We start from the raw sequence: 22,875 nt of genomic DNA on the forward strand, positions 1-22,875 counted from the left end.
TGGTCAACCACACCATTCTTCACCAATGCCTCTCCTCTATTATTCACCTCAGTCGGATTGCCATTGCTTGGCTCCACTCATACCTAGCTGATCATAGTTAGTGTATCTCCTCTTCCAACCCTCGCACTGTTGCCTCAGGAGTCCCACAATGATCTATCTTTGGCCCCTTCTCTTCCTCTGTTCCATGTTGTCACTTGGCAGCATTATCCACAGTCATGGGGTCACCTTCCACATGCATGCCAATGACCTCTCCTCCACCACCTCTCATGATCTTTCCACTGCCTCTGTGTTGTCAGTCTGCTTCTCTGACACCCAGTCGTGGATGAGCTACAATTTCATCCATCTAAGCATTGGGAAAATTGAAGCCATCAGCTCCATCACAAACTATGCATCCTTGCCAATGACTCCAACACCCTCCCAGGCTAATGTTAAAGGCTGAGCCAGACTGTTTGCAACCTTAGCAATCTATTTGACTCTGAGCTGAGCTTCTAATTCCATATCCTCTTCATCACCAAGACCGCTTATTTTCGCCTCTGCACCATAGCACACTGTCGCCTCTGCCTCAGCCAATCCACCACTGAAACCCTCATCCATGCCTTTGTCATCTCCAGGTTCAACTATTCCAATGCCTTCCTGTTCAGCTTCCCATCCTCCACCCTCCATAAACTCCATCTCATCCAAAGCTCTGCTGCCCATATTCTATTCTATAGTAATACATAACAAATCCCCTGTGTTTCACCCCTGTGCTCAGACCTACATTCCGTGCCTTCAGCCACTTAGGCCCCACATTCTCGAATTTGCTCCCAAATCCCCTCTGCCTCCCTACATCCCTCTCCTTTAAGACCCTCCTTAGCATCCACCTCTTTGACCACTCATTTGGTCACCCCTCCTAATATCTCTTTGGCTCAGTGACTGTTTTTTTATTATTATGCCTCCATTTTTCTATATTAAAAGCACTATATAAATAAATTTGTTATTGTTAATCCTGGTGCTGTTGTTATAGGAAGGACAGTTGTGTCTGAGAAGGCAGCTTGGGAACTATGAAATATCTTCTCTGCTAAAGAATAACTCTTTTGTGGCAAGCAGACCCTGACCTGCCTCACAATCATCATCACAGTGGGTTGGAAAACTGGAAATAGCACTAAAATCACCTGGAGATACTACAATCTCTGGTCTTACATCCATTTTGATGCCATTGTCCTTGGGCACCAGCAGCAGAAAATGAACCCAGTAGACATACCTTTACCACATTTGTGAGTTCAGAAATGTGTTAAATTACTAAAACCTTTGCTTTGGCGATTGATGCTTAACCTTACAGTTGAGACAAAGAAGGAGGGAGATTAAAGAGAAAAATTCTTGGTTTCATGCCAAGGAGAATTCTTAACTTTCAACAAACAGTGATGTGTGCAGTGATTCTGGCTAATCACCTAGAATCACATCTCTAATTGAAGCAGCATTCTGTGTTATAGCGAAGGTGACCGTCTCAATTAATTTCTATCACAGGTTTCTTTCAGTCACCCACAGGGAATACAGTAGCAGTGCACAAAATTGACAATTTCTAATAGTACTGAGGAGATGATAGATGCTCTACCATTAAATAGTGGGTGATACCTCTAGTTCCCAAATCACAAGAAGTGTGGCTTGCCTTCGGCAAGATTGCTGGATCTCTCCCTTTTGCTTGTACTGCACTCATATTATAATAACGGCAAAGCACAAACCAGTGACCTGCGTCTGCACCTCCTTGAGTATATAAGTTTCAAATATCAAACATAAAATCTTATAGATGACTGCAAATTTCCCATACCTCAACTAGCAAAGCTTTAACATTGTATCAGTCGGCATTTCGAAAGCTGCTAGAAAGAAAAAGAGTTAAATGATGGTTCCTTGGGTAATATGATTTTGGTCTGAAAAAGTACTTCCTAGCATTTCTGTGTTACCCTTAAATATGAGTGAAATGAGACCTCCTATTTGGTTTGAACCATTAACCCCCAGATAAATGTGAAGCCACTCCAAGACACAGGCATGATATCACACAGCAGTTAGCATTGAGTGGAAGCCTAAGATGGTAGATCACAATGCAAGTAAATCAAAAATATACAATTAAAATGAAGATAACTCCTACAAGCTTTTATAGTAATATGTATATATAAAAGAGTATTTTAAAAACTTTTACCTTCACCTTTCCTTCTCTTTTAACTTCAATATGGAAAATGTCACAAAGTGATGCAGCACCAACCACTGGAAATAGCAGTGAATGCAGCTTGAAATCAGTGTCATGACTTTTTCAGTGAAGGTCCTGCTAATGGTCACTGTTCAATTCTGTTCAAATAATATTTTTACGTGTCATTCCTTTATTGGATTTGTACCAAGTTTTCTCCAATTTTTTTCTTGCAGGGTGGAATTTCAAAACAAATTTTACAAAGGAGCAGGTTATAAATTCATCCCCTTCTCATTTTCAGACATATGTAAAAGATAAATCATCAATCAATAGCTTTGTCTGAGCAATAGTTCTTGTTATGTATGAACATTGAAATGCTATGATTTAAAAAGATATGGTTGCCCAGTGTTCAAAAATAGAGTAAACTCCATATTTAGTAGTGTCAAACTTAAACTATTATTCAGTGATAGTGCATAATTTATCAGATTTATCAGACTGTGAAAAAACAGTGGTAATTTATCTTAATTGAAAACGTAATGTAGTTAAATGTTTTAAAATGAGAGTATTCAGAATAATGTTTAATTGTAGTTCTCACAAATGTGTCTGTGTCCTGTACAATAATGCAAGTGCACTCATTACAGATGTCAGCCCTTGTGATTAGCTTAACGAATTGCTAAGTTATTTTTTGAGAACTGTTTGTTGTTCTTAAGGATGTTTATGGCCGTTTGGCATTCACAGTACCTACCTTTACAACAAAAGCAATTTGCATTTCTGCAAGAAGACATGTCAGTGTGATTTACATAGAATTATAGATTTTTACAACACAGGTGGCCATTCAACTCATCTCTCCTGTTCTGGCTCTCTCAGGGAGCTATTTCTTTAGTCCTGTTTCCCTGACATTCCTGATACCTTTTAAATTTATTTTTGCAAATATTTATCCACATCCATTATAAAAACTATTATGGTTTCTACTTCCACCATTCTCCTATCTACCCTCTCCCTTCTCTTTTCCTTCACTCTTTGGGGATCATCATAACTTTATGCCCCCAGTTACTGACTCACCAGGCAGTGAAAATAGTTTGCCCTTATTTATCTTTATCAAACCTCTCATAATTTTGAACACTTGTATCAGATCACTTCTTAACCTTCTTTTTTCTAATGAAATAAATCCCCCAACTCTCTCATTTTAAATAATTAGTTCCTGGGATGTGGGTGTCGCTGGAAAGGTCAGCATTTATTGCCCTTGAGAAGATGGTGGTTAGCCGCCTTCTTGAACTGTTGCAGTCCACGTGCCGAAGGTACTCCCATAGTGCTGTTAGGGAGGGTGTTCCAGGATTTTGACCCAGCGACTATGAAGGAACGGCAATATATTTTCAAGTCAGGATCGTGTGTGACTTGGAGGGGAATTTTGAGATGATGGTGCTCCAATGCGCCCTTGTGCGTTTGGGTGGTAGTAGTCATGGGCTTGAGAGGTGCTGTCCAAGAGGCCTTAGTGAGTTGCTGCAGTGCATCTTGTAAATGGTATACACTGCAGCCACTATGGAGGGAATGAATGTTTAAGGTGGTGGATGGGGTGCCAATCAAGCGGTCTGCTATATTCTAGAGGGTGTCGAGCTTGTTGAGTATTGTTGGAGTTCAGCATCATAACTAAAGCATTTAATTCCTGGTATCATCCAAGTGAATCCCCTCTGCATCTTTTCCATGGAGTTGACATCCTTCCTAAAGTAAGATGCCCAAAACTGGGCACAAAATTCTAAACTGTGGACTAAGCAAATATTTGTATAGGCTTAGCATTACTTCTTTGCTTTTGTATTCAATGCCCTAACCTAAAATCACAGGTACTTCTTTAACTGATTTATCAATTTATCCTCCCACATTAAGGAGGACAAAACAGTGAAGCCCAAGATGGAGGGCATAAAGAAAAAATGGAGTGGGTCAAAATGAGGGAATTAAAGTGCGGTTGAAGGGTAGGGTATTAAGGAGGGTTTTTTAAAGCAGAGAAAGAGATGAGAGCAAGGAGTTCCAGTGAGATGGAGTATAGTGGCTGAACTTTATTCAGTACATGTAAGTGTCAGCTTGGTTCAGTTAGTAACACTCTTGTCTCTGGGTCAAATTCAAGCCCCATGCTGGACTTAATCACATAATCTAAGCTGACACGACAGTGCGGCACTGAATTGTTGAAGGTGTCATCTCTCGGATGAGACATTAAACTGTCTGCTTGCTCATGTAGGTGTAACAGATTCAGGGCCCTATCTGAAGAAGAGTATAGCATTCTCCCAATGTCCTATATTAAATATTAAAGAAACTAATCAAACTCAAAGAGGATAAAACCCCTGGTCCAGATGGATTGCATCCACGCATTTTAAACAAATCCAGCGAAAAGATAACAGAGGCACAATTATACATATTTAATAATTTGTTAGAAAAAGGTGTAGTTCCAGAGGACTGGTGGATAGCTAACAAAATACCTATATTTAAGAAGGAAGATAGAAAATATCTAGGGAACTACAGATCAGTCATCTTAACATTGGTGGTAGGAAAAATATTGGAATCCCTAATAAAAGAAAAAGTAGAAGAACATCTCGAAACCAAAAATCTAATAATGAATAGTCAGCGTGGATTTCAAAAGGGAAAGTCTTGCTTGACCAACCTCATAGAATTATTTCAAGCGGTAACAGAGAGAGTAGGCAAGGGTAATGCAGTAGGTGTAATTTATCTATATTTCCAAAAGGCCTTCAATAAGGTACCACATAATAGAATAGTAAATAAGGTGATAGAATGCAGATTCAAGGGACAAAAATGCATAGCTGGCTGGCTTCAAGACAAGAGAGTAGCGGTAAAGGGTAGCTATTCAGTGTGGCAGGAGGTGGGAAGTGGGGTCCCACAAAGATCAGTGCTGGGACCACTGTTGTTCACAATTTATATTAATAATTTAGACTTTGGAATAAAAAACACAGCAGCCGAAATTGGCCTCTTGTGCGCCTGGGAGGCGCCAACAGGCACAAAATGTTTTTCACCCGGGCATGGCGATAACAGCATCCTCCACGGAATTGGGTGGGGTTGTTGTGGAGGTGGTATGAGGTAGTGCCTCGCACCAGCCAGAAGTGCCCCGCTCAGTTGCAGGTGGCAATAATGACGTCCCGTTACTGCCCCAGAATTGAAATTCGGCCGAGCACCCTCACTTACTGCCTGGTGGTCACAATCTCAGCTTCAGCAGTCGAGTTGGAGTCAGCTGGAGGAGCGCTATTTAAAGGTGCCATCTTGAAAAAAAATTGTCACCATTACTCTTTGCAGTTTGCTAAGACATAGGTAGAGTAGCTGGTGGACAGTTTGCAGCGATTTTGAATTCTGTCTCCTAACTATTTCACTGCATCATTCATGGCAGATTTTAAATCATAACATTTCTTTTGTTTCATACAGGCTGTTTTAGCACGCGACCTCCTGCTCTGACATCATTGTCGGAGATTACTTAGGTGAAGACAAAGACAGAGAGAAAGGCAGGGGGAAGGACATGGGGCATGACAGGGAAAGACACAGGGAGAGGCACAGGGAAAGACACGGGGAGAGGCACAGGGAAAGACACGGGGAGAGGCACGGGGAGAGGCACGGTGAGAGGTACGGGGAGAGGTACGGGGAGAGGTACGGGGAGAGGTACGGGGAGAAGCACGGGGAGAGGTACGGGGAGAAGCACGGGGAGAGGCACGGGGAGAAGCACGGGGAGAGGTACGGGGAGAAGTACGGGGAGAGGTACGGTGAGAGGTACGGGGAGAGGCACGGGGAGAGGCACGGGAAGAGGCACGGGGAGAGGTATGGGGAGAGAGGTACGGGGAGAGGCACGGGGAGAGGTACAGGGAGGCACGGGGAGAGGTACGGAGAGCACGGGGAGAGGCACGGGGAGAGGTACGGGTAGCACAGGGAGAGGCACGGGGAGAGGTACGGGGAGAGGTACAGGGAGGCACGGAGAGAGGTACGGGGAGCACGGGGAGAGGCACGGGGAGAGGCACGGGGAGCACGGGGAGAGGCACGGAGAGAAGCACGGGGAGAGGTACGGGGAGAAGCATGGGGAGAGGCACGGGGAGAAGCACGGGGAGAGGTATGGGGAGAAGCACGGGGAGAGGTACGGTGAGAGGTACGGGGAGAGAGGCACGGGGAGAGGTACAGGGAGGCACGGGGAGAGGTACGGGGAGCACGGGGAGAGGCACGGGGAGAGGCACGGGGAGAGGTACGGGGAGAGGTACAGGGAGGCACGGGGAGAGGTACGGGGAGCACGGGGAGAGGCACGGGGAGAAGCACGGGGAGAAGCACGGGAGGCACGGGGAGAAGCACAGGGAGAGGTACGGGGAGAGGCACGGGGAGAGGCACGGGCAGAAGCACGGGGAGAGGTACGGGGAGAGGCACGGGGAGAGGCACGGGAGAAAGACATGGAGAAAGGCAGCACAATGTGGCCAGAGGGAGGAGACCCAACAGGGCTGGCAATAGGAGACCTTACCCTCCCAGGGTATTCCGGCAGCAATTCTAAATCAATTTCACTGAGGAGCAGTGTGTTCAAAGGCTGTGCTTTTGGTCACAGAGCTCTGCCATCTGCTGCAACCAGACCCCAAGCCTCAGATCAGGGTGAGGACGGCTCTCTCAGTAGCAGTCAAAGTCACCATTGCGCTCAATTTCTAAACCAATGGATCCTTCCAGGGAGCGACAGGCGACAATTCCAGCATCTCCCAGTTTGGCATCCATTGCTCCACCCACGAGGTCACAGATGCTCTGTACAGAAGGAGGAGGGACTATATGTCCTTCCCCATGATCCAAGAGAAGCAGCACGAGCATGCATGTGGCTTTGCCATTTAGGACCGAGATGAGGAGAAACTTCTTCACTCAGAGAATTGTGAACCTGTGGAATTCTCTACCACAGAAAGTTGTTGAGGCCAGTTCATTAGATAGATTCAAAAGGGAGTTAGATGTGGCCCTTATGGCTAAAGAGATCAGGGGTATGGAGAGAAAGCAGGAATGGGGTACTGAAGTTGCATGATCAGCCATGATCATATTGAATGGTGGTGCAGGCTCGAAGGGCCAAATGGCCTACTCCTGCACCTATTTTCTATGTTTCTATGTTTGCCAGAATAGCGGGCTTCCCCATGGTGCAGGGTGCCATTCACTGAATCCATGTCGCTTTGCAGGCATCGCATCACAATCCTGAAGTCTTCCGTAACCACAAAGGCTACCACTTACTGTGAATGTGCAGCTGGTCTATGACCACACACGCAGAATCCTCACCATCAATGTCCCCTATCCTGGCAGCAGCCACGATGCCTTCAACCTGTGCTGGACCGGTGTGCCAGCTCTGTTCCAGCCACCACATCAATCTCGCAGCTGGCAACTCAGAGACAAGAGCTATGCGCTCTCCACCTGGCTCATGACTCATGACTCCCCTCCACAATCCCATCATACCTGCCCAGCACTCATACAATGAGAGCCATAGTGCCACCAGGAACATCACTGAGCAGACTATCAGAGTGCTGAAGCAATGGTTCCACTGCCTTGACTGCACGGGTGTCCCAATTCATCGTCATCTGCTGCATGCTGCACAACCTCGCCATCATGAGGGCACAGCCTTTGCCACCAGACATAGCTGCACCACTTGGGGAGAAGGAGGAGCAGGAAGGGCAGGAGGAGAAGCAAGAGGAGGAGGAGGAGCAGGAGGAAGAGGAGGAGCAAGAGGAGGTGGAGCAAGTGGAGGAGGAGGAGCAGGAGGAGGAGGAAATGGAGCAGGAGCAGCAACAACAGCGATGGAGAAGGCAGCGAGCCTATCACGATTCTTCAAGGGAGGTGCATAAGCGTCTCATCAGAGTTTGGTTCCAGTGAAGTCCAGCCCACCTCCCGGTTCCTCTGGATGTCCCCACATCCATTTTCCTTCCATTCCATAGATCCAAAACTGAAATGAGAGACAACAGCAAAGAATAAACATTCCAATCCAAATTTATATCACACCAACAAACACATATAATTTACTAATCACCCTTATGAATTTCCTTATATCCCATCTTTGCTTTAACTAATCCACAGTGATTCCCCTGTGGCTGCAGCACAGCTGGTGGAAGGCTGCTGTGTGTCAGGGGCAGAGACTACAGATGGCCTTGTAGGACGCCCTCGACCAGTTCTGCGCTTGGAAGGCCCGGCTGTAGGCTGCACCACCTCGGGCTGGGCAGAGGCAGTCTAGGCTGGCTGGGTGACTGCAAAAGAAGGGAACTTGTGTGAGTAATGTTATACTCATAATAAATAGTCAGACCGAGTACTGTGTGTAATGAGCAAGTGTGACCTTAGTTCCTTTATTGTAGTTCCAGAGTGCAGGTACCTCGTGGGTGGCCTGTTTATATACTGTACTTCCAAGGGATGCTGGAATCTCTTGGGACTCCAACAGGTAGGCCCTCTGGTGGACAGGTGTGATGCAGGTTACAAGGTTACAAGGGGTTAAATACATAACAAGTAAGAGTCCAACTATGTATGTGGAAGATATGCCTGCCGTGGTTGAATAGCTGTGAACGTAGACAAGGAGTGAGATGAGGATGTGAGTGTGAGTATCTGCAGATGCTTGGTGGTTGAGTGGTGTGGGTTTGCACAGTGTACACAAACAGAAATTGAAAGGCTGGTATGGAGGAGATACGGAAGCTTGTACTCACCTTCACCACCTGACATAGGTCGTTGAATTTTTTGTGGCACCGGGTGAGTCTTCTCTGCACCAGAGTGCTAGCCAACACCTCCTGGGCCCCCTCTTGCCACGTGGCACGGAAAACCTACGGTGATGGCCTCCTTCCAATGCAGGCAATAGGGATTCCCTCCTGGTCTCCAGTGCCTCCACCAATATTTCCAGAGCCACATTGTTGAATCTTGTAGCCCTTTCCCTTGAAAGGGGATTATCGGCAGCCATTTCACAATCTTCCTCAGCTTCAGCGATGAGTGAGTGAAAATGGGCAGCAGGGGCTTCAAATTACCTCCCCTTTAAGAGTCAGATCAAGCTGGAGTCAAGGATCGAAGGCTGATTAGTGCCTCATTTACCGCCCCCCTTCACTCCTGGGGCGAAAACATCCAATTTCACACAATTTGGCAAGCCATCTCGCCGGGCGCTAAATTTTCTAAAAGTAAAAAATCACCCCTCCAAGCGGAGTGCTACCGAGTTTCACCGCCACAATTTCTAAATTTGCTATTGACACCAAATTGCAGGCGGGGGGAGATGGTAAATACTGAGGAGGACTGCAATAAATTACAAGAATGCATTAATAAACTTGGAGAATGGGCATGTAATTGGTAAATTAATTTTAACAGATATAAATGTGAGGTATTATATTTTGATAAGAAAAATAAGGAGATCACATATTATTTGGAAAATAAGAATCTAAATGGGGCAGAAGAGCAGAGGAATCTCAGAGTACATATACAATCACTAAAAGAAGTGACGCAGGTTAATAGAAACATAGTAGCATAGACATTTACAGCGCAGAAGGAGGCCATTTCGGCCCATCGTGTCCGCGCTGGTCGACAAAGAGCCACACAGCCCTCGGTCAGCAGCCCTGAAGGTTACATATAAACCTATGAACAATGAACAATGGCGGAAAGGCAAAGAGCACCCAGCCCAACCAGTCCACCACCCCCCCCCCCCCCCCCCCACACACACACAACTGCGACACCCCTTACACTGAAACATTCTACACTCCACCCCAACCGGAGCCATGTGATCTCCTGGGAGAGGCAAAAACCAGATAAAAACCCAGGCCAATTTAGGGAGAAAAAAATCCGGTAAAACTCCTCTTCGCCCGATCCAGGCAATCGAAACTTAGCCAGGAGATCGCCCTGGCCATATTCAATTCCCTGCAGTACTTATCATTATATCTGCGCTGGCCAACAAGAGATTATCCAGTATAATCCCTATTACCAGCTCTAGGTCCATAACCCTGCTGGTTACGGCACTTTAAGTGCCCATCCATCCAATCTTAAAAGTGATGAGGGTTTCTGCATCCAGTACTCTTCCAGACAGCGAGTTCCAGATCCCCACAACCCTCTGCATCAAGAAGCCCCCCCTCAAATCCCCTCTAAACCTTCCACCAACCATCTTAAAACTATGCCCCCTAATAAGGCCATAAAAAAGGCAAACCAAGCACTAAGTTTATTTCTAGAGGGATAGAATTGAGAAGTAGAGAAATTATGCTAAACTTATATCGAACCTTAGTTTGACCACTCTTAGAGTATTGTGCACAATTCTGGTCACCATATTATACAAAGGAGATAGAGGCACTAGAGAGGCTGCAGAAAAGATTTACAAGGATGATACCAGAAATGGCAGGTTATACCTATCAGGAAAGGATGAACAGGCTGGGTCTCTCTTTTCTTGAAACGAGAAGGCTGAGGGGTGACCTAGTCGAGGACGTTAAAATTCTGAAAGGTTTTGATGGAGTAGATACAGAGAGAGTGTTTCCACTTGTGGGGAAGAGCCTAACTAGAGGCCATCAATGTAAGATAGTCACCAACAAATCAAATAGGGAATTCAGAAGAAACTTCTTCACTAAGAGAGTGGTGAAAATGTGGAACTCGCTACCACAGGGAATGGTTGAAGTGAATAGTATAGATGCATTTAAGAGGAGGCTAGATAGGTATATGAGGGAGAAGGGAATAGAAGTTAATGCAGATAGAATTAGATGAGGGAAAGACGGGAGGAGGCGCGAGTGGAGCATAAACGCCGGCATGGACTGGTTGGGCCGAATGGCCTGATTCTGTGCTGTCTATCCTATGTAATCCTGGTCATCATTCATCTCTCAATCAACACCAAGGACAGATTAATTGGTTGTTCGTTTGCTGTTTGTGGGACTTTGTTGTGCACAAACTGGCTGCTCTATTTGGTCATATAACAACAATGACTGTAACCTCAAGTTTGCCATTTAATAATGCTGACAATTTAAAAAAAATAGCAAAATACTTAATTCTCCTGACATCTCTCACCCCATTGAGCACAAAAAGAAATTCTGCAATGGCAATGCAGGCTCAAAACTGTACTAAATTGAAATTCTCCCCTCAACTGCATGACTGTGTGGAGGGACTCAGTAGAGGTCAGGTGAATTCCCATAGAAAGAAGAGGATAAATTAGATGGTGACTCTTCACTGGTGTAATGTCGATAGCTCCAAACTGTGGACACCTGCGTTACTGTAGCTAGTGCTGTTTAATAACGAACAGGTCACCTGACCAGCCAGGGACATTTCCGGAATCTGCAGCCATCTTACAGGCTGTGTGATGTGTGCTCTTTAAAGATATGACATTTGACGACAAGAATGGGATCTAATTGGATAATACAAAGCTGAAATTTTTGTTGGTGAAGGATTCAGCCAGCCGACAGTGAGATTTGGAGAGCTTCTCTGTTTTTGGAAACAGCTACAAATCTGAGGTAAATTACGAGCACACTTGGTTATACTGCCAGAGTCACAATGGCTGCCCCTATAGGAGCTACAGGGTACGTAGGGAAATTTCAATGCTACCGGAAAGTTTCAGAGCATATGTGGATCGGCTAGAAATGTTTTTCACTGCAAATAATATGATCAAAATCCCCGGTAATGAAGACAATGTTGGAACGAAAAAGAGCTATATTCTTAACTGAGGCCGGGCCCAAGTTGTATGAAACACTGATAAATTTTCTCGTGCCTGACAAGCCAAAGGATACAATGCTGGAACAGATTCTAACTAAGCTAGAACAACATTACAGCCCCTTTCCGTTAGAAATTGCTGAAAGTTATCGTTGCGGAATATGAAATCAGAAGGCCGAAGAAAATATCAGTGAATACATTGTACCATTAAAGAAGCTATCGATTTCGGAGACTTTCAGAACTGAGCATTGCGAGACCGCTTTGTTTGTAGGGTGAAAAATGATGCAATCAGAAGAAAGTTATTGACGACGCCTAACTTGACTTTTGATTTAGCTTGTCAGACAGCTAGGCCGATGAGCATGGTCAACCAATATTCCCAAGAATTTCATACTAATTTCAGTCATCAGACAACGCAGGTGAATCGCCTGCAGGTTCAAAGAAAAAGGTGGTGAGGCCCAAAGTCTCAGAAACTGGAAATGGGAACAGAGCATTGACGTCCTGCTATCCGTGCCTGGGACAACACATTGCTCAAAGTTGTCCATATGTGAAGGCAGAGTGTTTCTTCTGCAGGGAAACTGGGCATCTTGCCACAGAAGGGTAAACCAACTTTCAAAGCTATGAGTAGAAATCCCTAACATCAGGAGCACAAGGTCAATGGGTGGCGATTCAAAAAGTATCATAATCCACATAGATGTTGCAGGATTCAAGATACCCATGGAAATCGACACTGGTACAATCCGTGAGTGTAGCACCAGAGTCACTACACCTCAACAAATTGCGGGATTTCACATTGGAGAAAGCCAAGACAGACCTGTGAGGCTACTCGGGAGAGAACATTCCTGTGGTATGTCGTATCACCGTACTGGTGAAATACAAGGTTCAAGTTCAGAGCTTGCCTCTAATAGTAGAGGCAGGAGACAAGCCTGCCTTACTAGGAAGAAATTGGTTGGGATCACTGAAGCTGGATTGGAGCGAGATTTTTCGTGTTGAAATGAGATTTGCATCAAAGGATGATGTCATCAAGAATTATCCAAAGGTGTTCTGCGAAACAGGCAGTCCGATCCAAGGCTTCAAGGCGAGTGTCAGGGTACAGAAGGATGCTAGCTCGGTTTACTGCAAGCCATGTTCCGTACCATATGCACTCAAGGAGAAAGTTGAGCAAGAACTCAAAAGACTAGAGACATGAGAACATTATTTGTAAGATAGATCGATGTAATTGGGCTACACCCATTGTTGTTGTACCTAAGTCTGATGGTAAGGTGAGATTGGGCCCAAATTTCCCCATGAGTTGCACCGTTTTTTTTGGTGTAACTTGATTTTTCTGGTGTATCTTTCAAGTTGAAAATATGGCCATTTAATTTGCGCCAGTGTAAGTGAGTTAGTTAGGTTTTTTGTTAGGTCAGTTTTTTTTTCAAAAGGGGGCGTTCCCGGTCACTTGCACCATTTATGCCAATTTGGACAGAAAAAAGTTGTACTAAACTAACTTAGGGCAGCGTATGTGTCCACTTTTGTCCGCACAGAAAGACCCTACTTACAGTTAAGGAATCGCCGCAAATAACTACATTTAAAGCAACACCAAGCACCAAACAAAGCACAAAAAGTAATAAGCAATTAATTAACAAATAAAATAGAAGCAACCCTGCCCCTAAAGCACCAAGACCGAAGTAATAAGCAATCAATAAATGTTTTTAAAAATAGAAGGAACTCTGCACCTAAACAACATTTCAAGCACCACCAAGCACCAAACAAGGCACAAGCAGTAATAACCATTTAATAAAAACTAAAGAACTGAAGTAAATAATTAAATTAATAAAATTTAAAAAATAAAGAGCTGAAGTAAATCCTACCTTCGGCCTGTGATAGGGGAGGGAGAACACAGCTGCCACCCCACCGACTTTCAACCCTTTTTGGGCGGGAATTTTTCCCTTTTTGCCCAGTTTCCCTTTTTGCCCACTGACATCTACAAAGAGCTTCACACATAATTTATTTGTAATTCAAACTAACTGCATGTTGCTGGTTATTTATTGATATACAGGATGGGATGTAGGTTAAGCACATGACTGTCACTGTATATATGCTTCTTTAACATGACAAGACCACTACCCAAACAAACGAACGCAAAGCCAGCCCAGTATGACAAGAGACGTTGCTACACGACAAGCTATCCTCGGTCCAAACCACTAAACCGCAGCCAAAGACGACTAACCTCTACCCCCTCTCTCGCCCCGAACAAAACTCAGTCGCACCAACCTGTTTCTTGCAGCCTCAGCGGCCGGCCTGTGCGGCAGGCCATTCGGCCTGGGATAGGGGTTGGACGCGTTCTGCAGGCATTATCATCACAATTATGGGACAGAGCTACTGCGCATGCACGCAGCTGCCGACACTGTTTTCAGCGCAGGGCTGTAGCTCCACCCCCCACTCCACAAGGAGCATCACGCCAGGGACACACAGCAGAGCGGTCAGAATCGTGAGTAAGTTTTTCGCCGCTGTTTCCAGCGCACAAAGTCGCCGCTTCTCAGGAGAGTGCGCCAAAAAAAGGGATTGGGAAAATTTGGGTCCATTGTGTGGTGATTATAAAGTAACCGTAAACCAGGTTCTAGAGGGTAATGTCCCCAATATATTGCCAAATATAGAAGATTTGTTCACAATACTGACAGGGGGTCAGATTTTCTCAAAGTTGGATCTTACGAATGCCTACTTACAGCTTGAACTAGATGAGGAGTCCAAGTCATGCTTGACTATAAATACCCATCTAGGCCTTTATCAATTTAATAGGCTACCATTTGGAGTGCCTTCCGCCCCTGCCATATTACAAATGTGTAATGAACCAGATTTTGCAAGGTATTGAAGGGGTAGTATGTTATTTAGATGACATACTAATTTCAGCACCAAATAGGCAAATTCATAATAACATGTTGAATGAAGTCCTCAAACGGCTAGAGAAACACAGAGTACGAGTGTCTGCTTGCAAGTGTGAGTTATTTCAAAACTCCATGGAGTACATAGGGTACAGAGTAGACAAAGATGATTTACATCCAACCAAGGAAAAACTGGATGCAATCAGAAATGCACCCACTCCCAAGAATGCCATTGAACTTCAATCATTTTTGGGTCTTTTGAACTATTATGGGAAGTTCCTACCAAATGTGGCTACAGTATTACATCCACTGAATGACCTATAGAAAAAACAGGTCCATTGGAAGTGGTCAAAAGAATGCGATACAGCATTCAAGGAATGTAAAAGCAAGTTGGTAGAGAGCACCATGTTAGTTCACTATGATGTATCTCAGAGATCAAGCTAGCATGTGATGCCTCTCCGTATGGAGTTGGGGCAGTAATCTCTCATATATTACGTAGTGGGGAGGAGAGACCAATTGCTTTTGCTTCATGCAATCTCAGTGCCAGTGAGCGTAATTATGCACAAATCGAAAGGGAAGTTTTGGCATTAATTTTTGGGGACAAGAAATTCCACTAATACTTGTATGGTCGTAAGTTTACTCTCGTTACAGACCATAAGCCTCTGACAGCAATCCTCCATCCAAAGTCCCCAGTTCCAACATTAGCTGCAGCCTGAATGCAGAGATGGGCTTTGATTTTGTCAGCATATACATATGATATTGAATACAGATGATCAGCTGATCACAGTAATGCTGATGTTATGTCTAGGTTGCCTTCCCCACCACAAGTTACACCCGATGAACATCGATGAACTGCCAGTCACAGCTGAAGAGATTGGGAGGGCAACCAAATGTGACCCAGTTATATCAAAGGTTTATGATTATATTGCAAACGGATGGCCAAACCAGGTAACAGACAAAGATATTCATCCATTCTTCATTCGTAGGAATGAATTATCAGTTGATAAAGATTGTATCATATGGGATGCAAGAGTGGTTATACCAAATAAATTCAGATCCAAATTATTAGGAGACCTCCATGGCCAGCACCTGGGAATGTGCTTGACCAAGAGTTTTGCATGCAGTTATTTATGGTGGCAAGGTCTTGAGAAAGATATATCGTCAGTCAGTGTACGACATGTCAATCGGTAAGCAAGCAACCACCACCAGTACCATTATAGCCATGGAAGTGGCCTCCCAGGGTATGGCAAAGGTTACATATTGATTTTGCTGAGCTAGAAGGACAACAATTGTTCAGTGTGATTGATCGCCATTCAAAGTGGGTCGTGGTGTTTTCAATGTGGAAAATAACAAGTAAAACATTAGACATTTTGCAAAGATTATTTTCTTCATTTGGCCTCCCAGAAGAAATTGTTTCTGATAATGGACCACAATTTCATTCAAAAGAATTTGCACAGTTCACGAGCAAAAATGGTGTGAAACATACCAAGGATCCACTGTACCACCCTGCTTCAAATGGTGCAGCAGAGCGCACAGTACAAATTGCAAAACGTGCCCTCATCCAGCAAATGTTGGATCCAAATCCAAAGAAATGACAGTTGTCATTGGACCACAAATTGGCTAATTTTCTAATAACGTATCGTAATACGCCTCACACAACTACTAGTAGAACACTAGCAGAGTTGTTTCTCAAACGACAGCCACGAACTAGATTCTCGTTGTTAAAACCAAACTTGGCACAGCCCGTAGAAGAGATACAATTAAGACAGAAAGAGAATCATGATAGAGGTAGAGTAAAAGAGAGAAGTGTGAAATTAAATCAGAAGGTGAGAGTGAAGAACCATCACCATAAATGGGTAAAGTGGTTACCAGGAAGAATGGTGAAAATATGTGGTCCTCACACATATTTGGTCAAGATATTTGATAAAGGACAGGTTAGGTTTGTTCATATTGATCATATTTTACCCACAGACATGGAAGTAGTTGAAGGTGGGAGTGATTCAATTATTTCTGACTCATCAGATAGTTTTGATACACCAGTAGCATATCCTACATCCAATGTACTGGAAACAAATCTAAGAGAAAGTCAGAATTTAAGTCTGAGTCCGAGTCAGGAAAACAAACAGTCTGAAGTTAGAGAGAGTTCAAATAGAAATCAGGGGCATCCCTTGGAGGAAAACTTCCCTCAGGATCAGCCTCGAATGAGTTTAAATTCGACACCATGTTTGGAAGGTTCTGTTCGAGAGCGAAGGTATCCTCTTCAAAACAGAAAACAAGTGGTTAAGCTTGCTTTGTAAATATGGCAAAATAAGTCTATATCCTTTGTTATGTATCACCATGCAAATTATGTATGATGATTGTTTGTTATAATAACTTCTTCATTAAGGAGGGAGAAGTATAATGTCTGTAGCTCCACACTGTGGATGCCTGTGTTGCTGCAACTAGTGCTGTTTAATAAAGAGCAGGTCACCTGACCAGCAGGGGAAGTTTCCGGAACCTGCAGCCATCTTACAGGTTGTGTGATGTGTGCTCTCTAAAGATATGACAACTGGGCTGCTGTTTTGCACTCCCTAATTAGCCCTGGAGGGACTAATGAGAGGGAAATGCAGTAACATACTGTTCTGAGAGGTACTAAAAGATAGAAAATGTAATAAACAGATAGTAACGTTGCTATGTTAGCGCAGACATATAGAATAATGATATAAGCTGTAAAAATCTTCAATGTTTTATGCCACTCATCAGACAATAAAGTAACTACCAAGAAGCCTGAACTGTGTATTTATATTACAGGGGTTATATTTCTTCCTACTGTGAGCTGCTTTCACTGATTTGCATCATTATTTGTTGTCCACTGCAGTTTATGATCCTCATTCATTTTAAGGAGGGTATTTAAAATTATTCGTTACTCTATTTAATTAGTATTTCAGAAATAGACAACAAAAGTGTCAAGAGAACAAATGCTTCATACTCTCCAGCATGGCCTTACTTTGAGCAGTTAAATAAGATAGCCCTGCTCCTAGCCAGGCTGTTAACTTCCAAAGTAGAAAAGCTGAACAAATATGGCCGTCTCAATGGGCTAGAATTTCGCCACCCTAATATGCATTTTAATGCGATTTTTTGTGTTAAAACAAATCTTTTGTTCTAAAAATAAACTGCTTCAAATTCCACAAACCTTAAGGATGGCATTGTCAAAATATCGTCATTTTCAGTAACGCCATACCTAAAAAAACGTACCGCCTAAGTTTGGCAGTTTGGCACCGCCGTACTCGCTTTGTAAAACACCGTTTTAAAAAAGTTACATTGCAGCTTCAAGAATGTCAGTAAGTAAGAAGACCTACCAAACAGGTAAGTTGAAGTTTTTTTTCCAGCGATTCTCTTGTTAATGTCTGCTCAATTTTAATTTTTTTATTTTTTAAAATTTCTTTTGGTGTTTTTTTCCCCTGATATTTCTCGCGATATCGACCTTGTGGTAAAATTGGAGAGGACGGTGTTTTCCAACATGATTCCTTCAACAATGCCGTTTTTTAACGACAGGGGTATTTTTTGGCCAAACTTACCCCATTAAAAAAATGGCGAAATTTTTTTCATATTTTTTCACAAAAATGGCGTTATTTGTCAAATAACGACAGTCTGGCAAAATTTAGGGGTTTAATTTCCTATTTTAGCGCATGCGTTAACATATTGAAAATAAAGTTCCTTCTTCACTATTTTAAGTGCAAGAGTTAACCTGTTTATTTTAAATGGTTAACAACTGATTTTGGGGATGGACGGGTGAGGCCAATGAGAAATTTGAGCACGGGGATGGGAGTTTGGGCTTTGGGGCATTGCGGACCAGGGGTTAGTGTGCGTCCACAGGATCGCAGTGGATGGCGAATGGGACCCTACTCCTCTCTCAGATGGACCTAAGGGTAAAGGGTCTCTGCGAGCCAAGGCTCACAGCCAACATGATCTATCCAGGGACAGCCCACCAGTGTTCCATAGAAAGGGTATGGGAAATTAACATAGGCTTTCGGGCCGGGTTACACTCCACAGGCCGGGAAATCTATGTAGACGGTATCTGCAGGTGATCGACTCACAGGCTGTGGAGTATATGACCCAGAGGCATGCATTGCACTGGCGATTAAACTCCCCAGTACTATGGGTGCCCAGCATGCTGAACTGTCAGCAGTGGTGTACGTGGTCACACACCCCGAAGAGTTCCCGACCCCATACACGATTTGCTCGGACAGTATATTCACGTGCAATTCGTGTACGGAATACCTGGTTATCTCATCCCATCGCGGATACACATCTGCTGACGGGAGACCCCTGGCAATCAAGCCTCTACTGGAAAAGATCATGAAGGAAGGGAAGGTCGATATACAAAAAGTGAAGGCACACTCAACCACTGAACCCCGTAGTGAGGGAAACCAGCAGGCTGACATGTTGTACAAGCAAGGTGCCCGCATGGGCAAGCTCTGGGATCCGTACAACCCAAGCTCCCTTGCAGCAGTTAGGGGCGGGATTGGAACGACAGGTAGGGCAGGGGTAGCATTGCCCCCGGACCTGAAAACGGTTCAGACCCAAGACTCCGTCCTCAAAACTGTCCTGAACACGCTAGCTAAAGGGGAAAAGGTAGACGGCCCGTACGGCACCGCAGCGATTGTCATTAGAGAAGGCATGCTGTTCAAGGGGGAGCAATGGGTAGCACCGCAACAACACCAGAGAGAATTCCTCCAGCTGGCCCACGAGGGTCCAGGAGCAGGACAGCCCGGACCTGAGACCACTTGGCAACGGGTGAAACAGGCAGGGTGGTGGCCGGGACTCAGGGAAGATGTCCGCGAGTTCTGCGCCAGCTCTGCCAACAACCCTGACCCCCAGAAAAGGAAGGTGTCTATGGGATATATCAGGGGGGATAGAGGGACCCTGGCAGTCGATCCAGGTCAATTACTGGGCCCCTACCCACTGCCCAGGGAGGCTACAAGTACTGCCTAGTGTTGGTGGATGTGTTCACCAAATGGGTGGAAGCCTTCCCATGCCGAACAGCCACTGCATTAGGGACAGCTAGGATTCTGGTCAGGGAGGTGTTCTCCCGATGGGGTCTACCCCAGTATGTGGAGCCCAACCAAGGGAGACACTTCACCGGGCAGGTGATGCAGGAGACCCTTAAGGTGCTCGGCATCGAGGGAAATGGCATGTCGCCCACAACCCGCAGTTATCCGGGCCTGTGGAGCGCTTAAACCGCACTATTAAAGAAAGGTTACGTAAGGAGACAGGGGACTTACCCAAGAAGTGGGTAGAGGTCCTACCACTGATCCTTATGGGGATCTGGGCCAGCCAGTCAAAGAGCACGGGGCACTCCCCGTACGAGTTCTCATGACCGGCAGAGCCATGAGAACCCCCACCCATGTACTAGCCCCGGTACTTACGGAAGGTCAGCTCAGGGAAGCGAACCGGGACAGCTTTGTCAGGAATCTGTTTGAACACCTTAAACAGATTCACTGGCCGGCTGCTAACAACATGGGAAAACAGCATCGTAGCAACCGACTGCTGCTAGAACCCCGCAAACACCACGAATGGGAGGTAGGGGACCAGGTCATGGTGAGGAACTACGCTCGAGTAGGGGTTTTTGAAGCACTGTACATGGGGCCGTACCACATTGTCGACAAGACAAGCCCCATGGTCTATGCTGTAAAGATGCCCCGTCATACAAAGTGGTTCCACATAAACCACTGCAAACTTTTCAACCCCTTAGCAGCTAAGCGTAAGGGACAGCCAGGAACAGTGAACCGTGCTAAAGGCAGGGACCCTCAGCCAGCAGCCCCCGACTGTGGAAATCCCACAGGGGACATGGCAGACTCACAGACCGGACCTAGAGGGGCGGTGGACTGTGTTACTGGAGGAGCTATTCCCCCCAATCATTTGGGACTCGGACACATCCCCGGTAGTCAGAACCCTGAGAAGGACTCTCCGCACGCCACGGCCTAAGACACCGTGGTCACCAGCGCCCCAATTTAAGTGGTTCAGCCCCGGGAGAGGGATCAGCCGCAAAGGGGTGCCTATGATCAGGGACCAGCCCCGCCAGCCAGTAGCCTCGGGCGATGAGGGACCCCCGGAAAAGATAGTGGTGGACCAGCCAGCACCAATTGGGAGTCCCCAACCCACAGCCCTCGACTATGTCGAACCCTCGGGTAACGAAATGAACCTCGCAGCCACCCCTAAAGGGGCGGTGTGTTGCAGCACCGGAGGGGACATTCCCCCAATAGTGTGGGACTCAGAGCCACCTCCGGTCAGGACACTCCGGGTCCTGTGGTACAGCCCTACCTACTACCGGCCCCACTCAAAACCCAGAGGCCAGAGAAGAATAGGAGTTAAACTGGCCACCCGGAGATGGGTGGCAGATGTACATAATTAGGATGATCAGAATCGAGCGGGGCGCAGGATTAAGGTTTTTTTTGTTAGGGTTACCACGACGGAAAGAAACCATGCGTATGAAAGTAGTGAAACGAGTAAAATAGGATAAAAGCATGTGTATAAATATGTAATGGAAGAGCTCTGGACCACAACCAGTGCCCAATTAGTGACATAGGCCTGGTAGTATTTGGAGGAAGACGAGTAAGAGCCCAATTGGGAGTAGGGAAAGAGTCCACCTGTGCAGGTATTAGAAGAGGCACAGACCAGGTAGCATCTGGGAGTATGAAGAATCTACCGGTACAGCTATTAAAGGAAACACCAGTAATTGTTTCTTGGGAAAGAAAAAGACCCCACCTTGTAGGCAGTAAAAGAGGCACTACAAGAACGATAAGAGTAAGATGAGACAAAATTTGAATACAGATATCAGTTCCTACAGGAACTGGAAAAGGCAGCCAGTTGATCAAAGACTTTATTATGTTTCTGAGAAGAAATGAGCCCAGATTGGAACTCGATCACCTTTTGTCAAGCCAAAGAGCTTTTCTCAGGGCTGGACAATCTGTTTTATGTGTCCCTCCAACAAGAAGAACAACATGAGAAGGGTCCTGTTCCTGCTCGCCTTGATAAGGATGAGCAGCGGTGGCCGCAGAGATGTGGAAGAATCCCTCATTTATGGGTGATCGGGGGAGAGAGCACCGATCGTGACTGCGGGGGGCAGTACACCGGGTGTGGAAGAGCTCGCCGTTTATGCCCACGACGGGAGGTGGCCAGGGCGGCTGGGGTCTAATTCCACTCGCTACTCCAGCCAGGAAGGGTTTACCTATGGGGAGGCGTCCGTTCCATGCCCCAGGATACGGGTCGTTGCTGCGCGGGTCACTGTTACGGAGGGAAAACGTGTGTGTTTGACTTGTAAAGGACAGATTCCCCTGGGTAGATGGTGGTGGCTCAAGTAGCTGAACAAGGACGCGGGGGACCAGGAATCTGACTGGGAATGACTCGGTAACGATACGTACCGTGGGGACACGGGGAGGAGTGAAGATGTGTTGGAACACGTGGTGGGAGTCTGAACAGGGAATTTACGTCTGCATGTGGGGGTCAGAGGAGATCTGCTCTGCAGGCATATCAATCTCCTTCGCCAGGCAATGGCAAGATGACAGGAGGGGATGGGGTGGGATTCCAACCTACATGGGTGTGCGGTCCCACACTCCCCACTCCAAATGAACGCCACCGAACTTATAGCACGCATTAAGAAACCCCTGCCCACGACCCCGCCAATGCGAACAATAATAGAGAGGTGTCCTACCACCACCAAGAGACCGGGAAATGGATTAGCATTAGGACCGACCGAAAAGGTTTTATACCAGTGGGTACACTATGCAGTAGCTTCAGTTATCTTAACCTTACCGAGGTGCACTTACCTGCATGGTGCCCGAAGGAAACAGAACAGCTATACCAGGCCCTACTCAGAGAAATGTTCAAGAAATTTTACGAGTTAGTCTTTGGCAATGTAGACAAAGTAAATCTATACACCGTATATGCGAAGGACACCATGGGCAGGAAGAACCTTGAAGTGGAACCTTGAAGTGGAACCTTGACTGACATTTTTACTGCATATAATACAGGATCCTCTGTGATAAATAGCCTAGATGATATAGAACTGCAAAAAGCAGATAAATGGTCTAAAGAACCAACTGAGAAAGATCCTAAAAGAGGAAAACACAGTAGTGGGCTCAGAGTTACACAAGGACCAGGCTATGAAGGTCCATTTAAAAGAGATCGTTGCTGAGCTGGAAAAACATGCACAGACAGTGAATGCACTTATATGGGAGGATAGAAACGCTTCGGACCAGG

General features: G+C 45.5%; 1 protein-coding gene across 1 annotated transcript in view; it reads left to right on the forward strand.

Annotated features, from left to right (window-relative positions):
- LOC139263956 (V-type proton ATPase 116 kDa subunit a 1-like) overlaps positions 1 to 2,476 on the forward strand; it is a 242,186-nt gene extending 239,710 nt beyond the window's left edge. Inside the window, exon 20 of the mRNA XM_070880048.1 lies at positions 2,395 to 2,476. Within this exon, the coding sequence (XP_070736149.1) occupies positions 2,395 to 2,476 (82 nt within the window). The remainder of the gene's footprint in view (positions 1 to 2,394) is intronic.
- The last annotated feature ends 20,399 nt before the right edge of the window (positions 2,477 to 22,875 follow it).

Source organism: Pristiophorus japonicus, chromosome 5 (genome assembly GCF_044704955.1).
Source record: "Pristiophorus japonicus isolate sPriJap1 chromosome 5, sPriJap1.hap1, whole genome shotgun sequence".
In the NCBI taxonomy this organism is placed as follows: Eukaryota; Metazoa; Chordata; class Chondrichthyes; family Pristiophoridae; genus Pristiophorus; species Pristiophorus japonicus.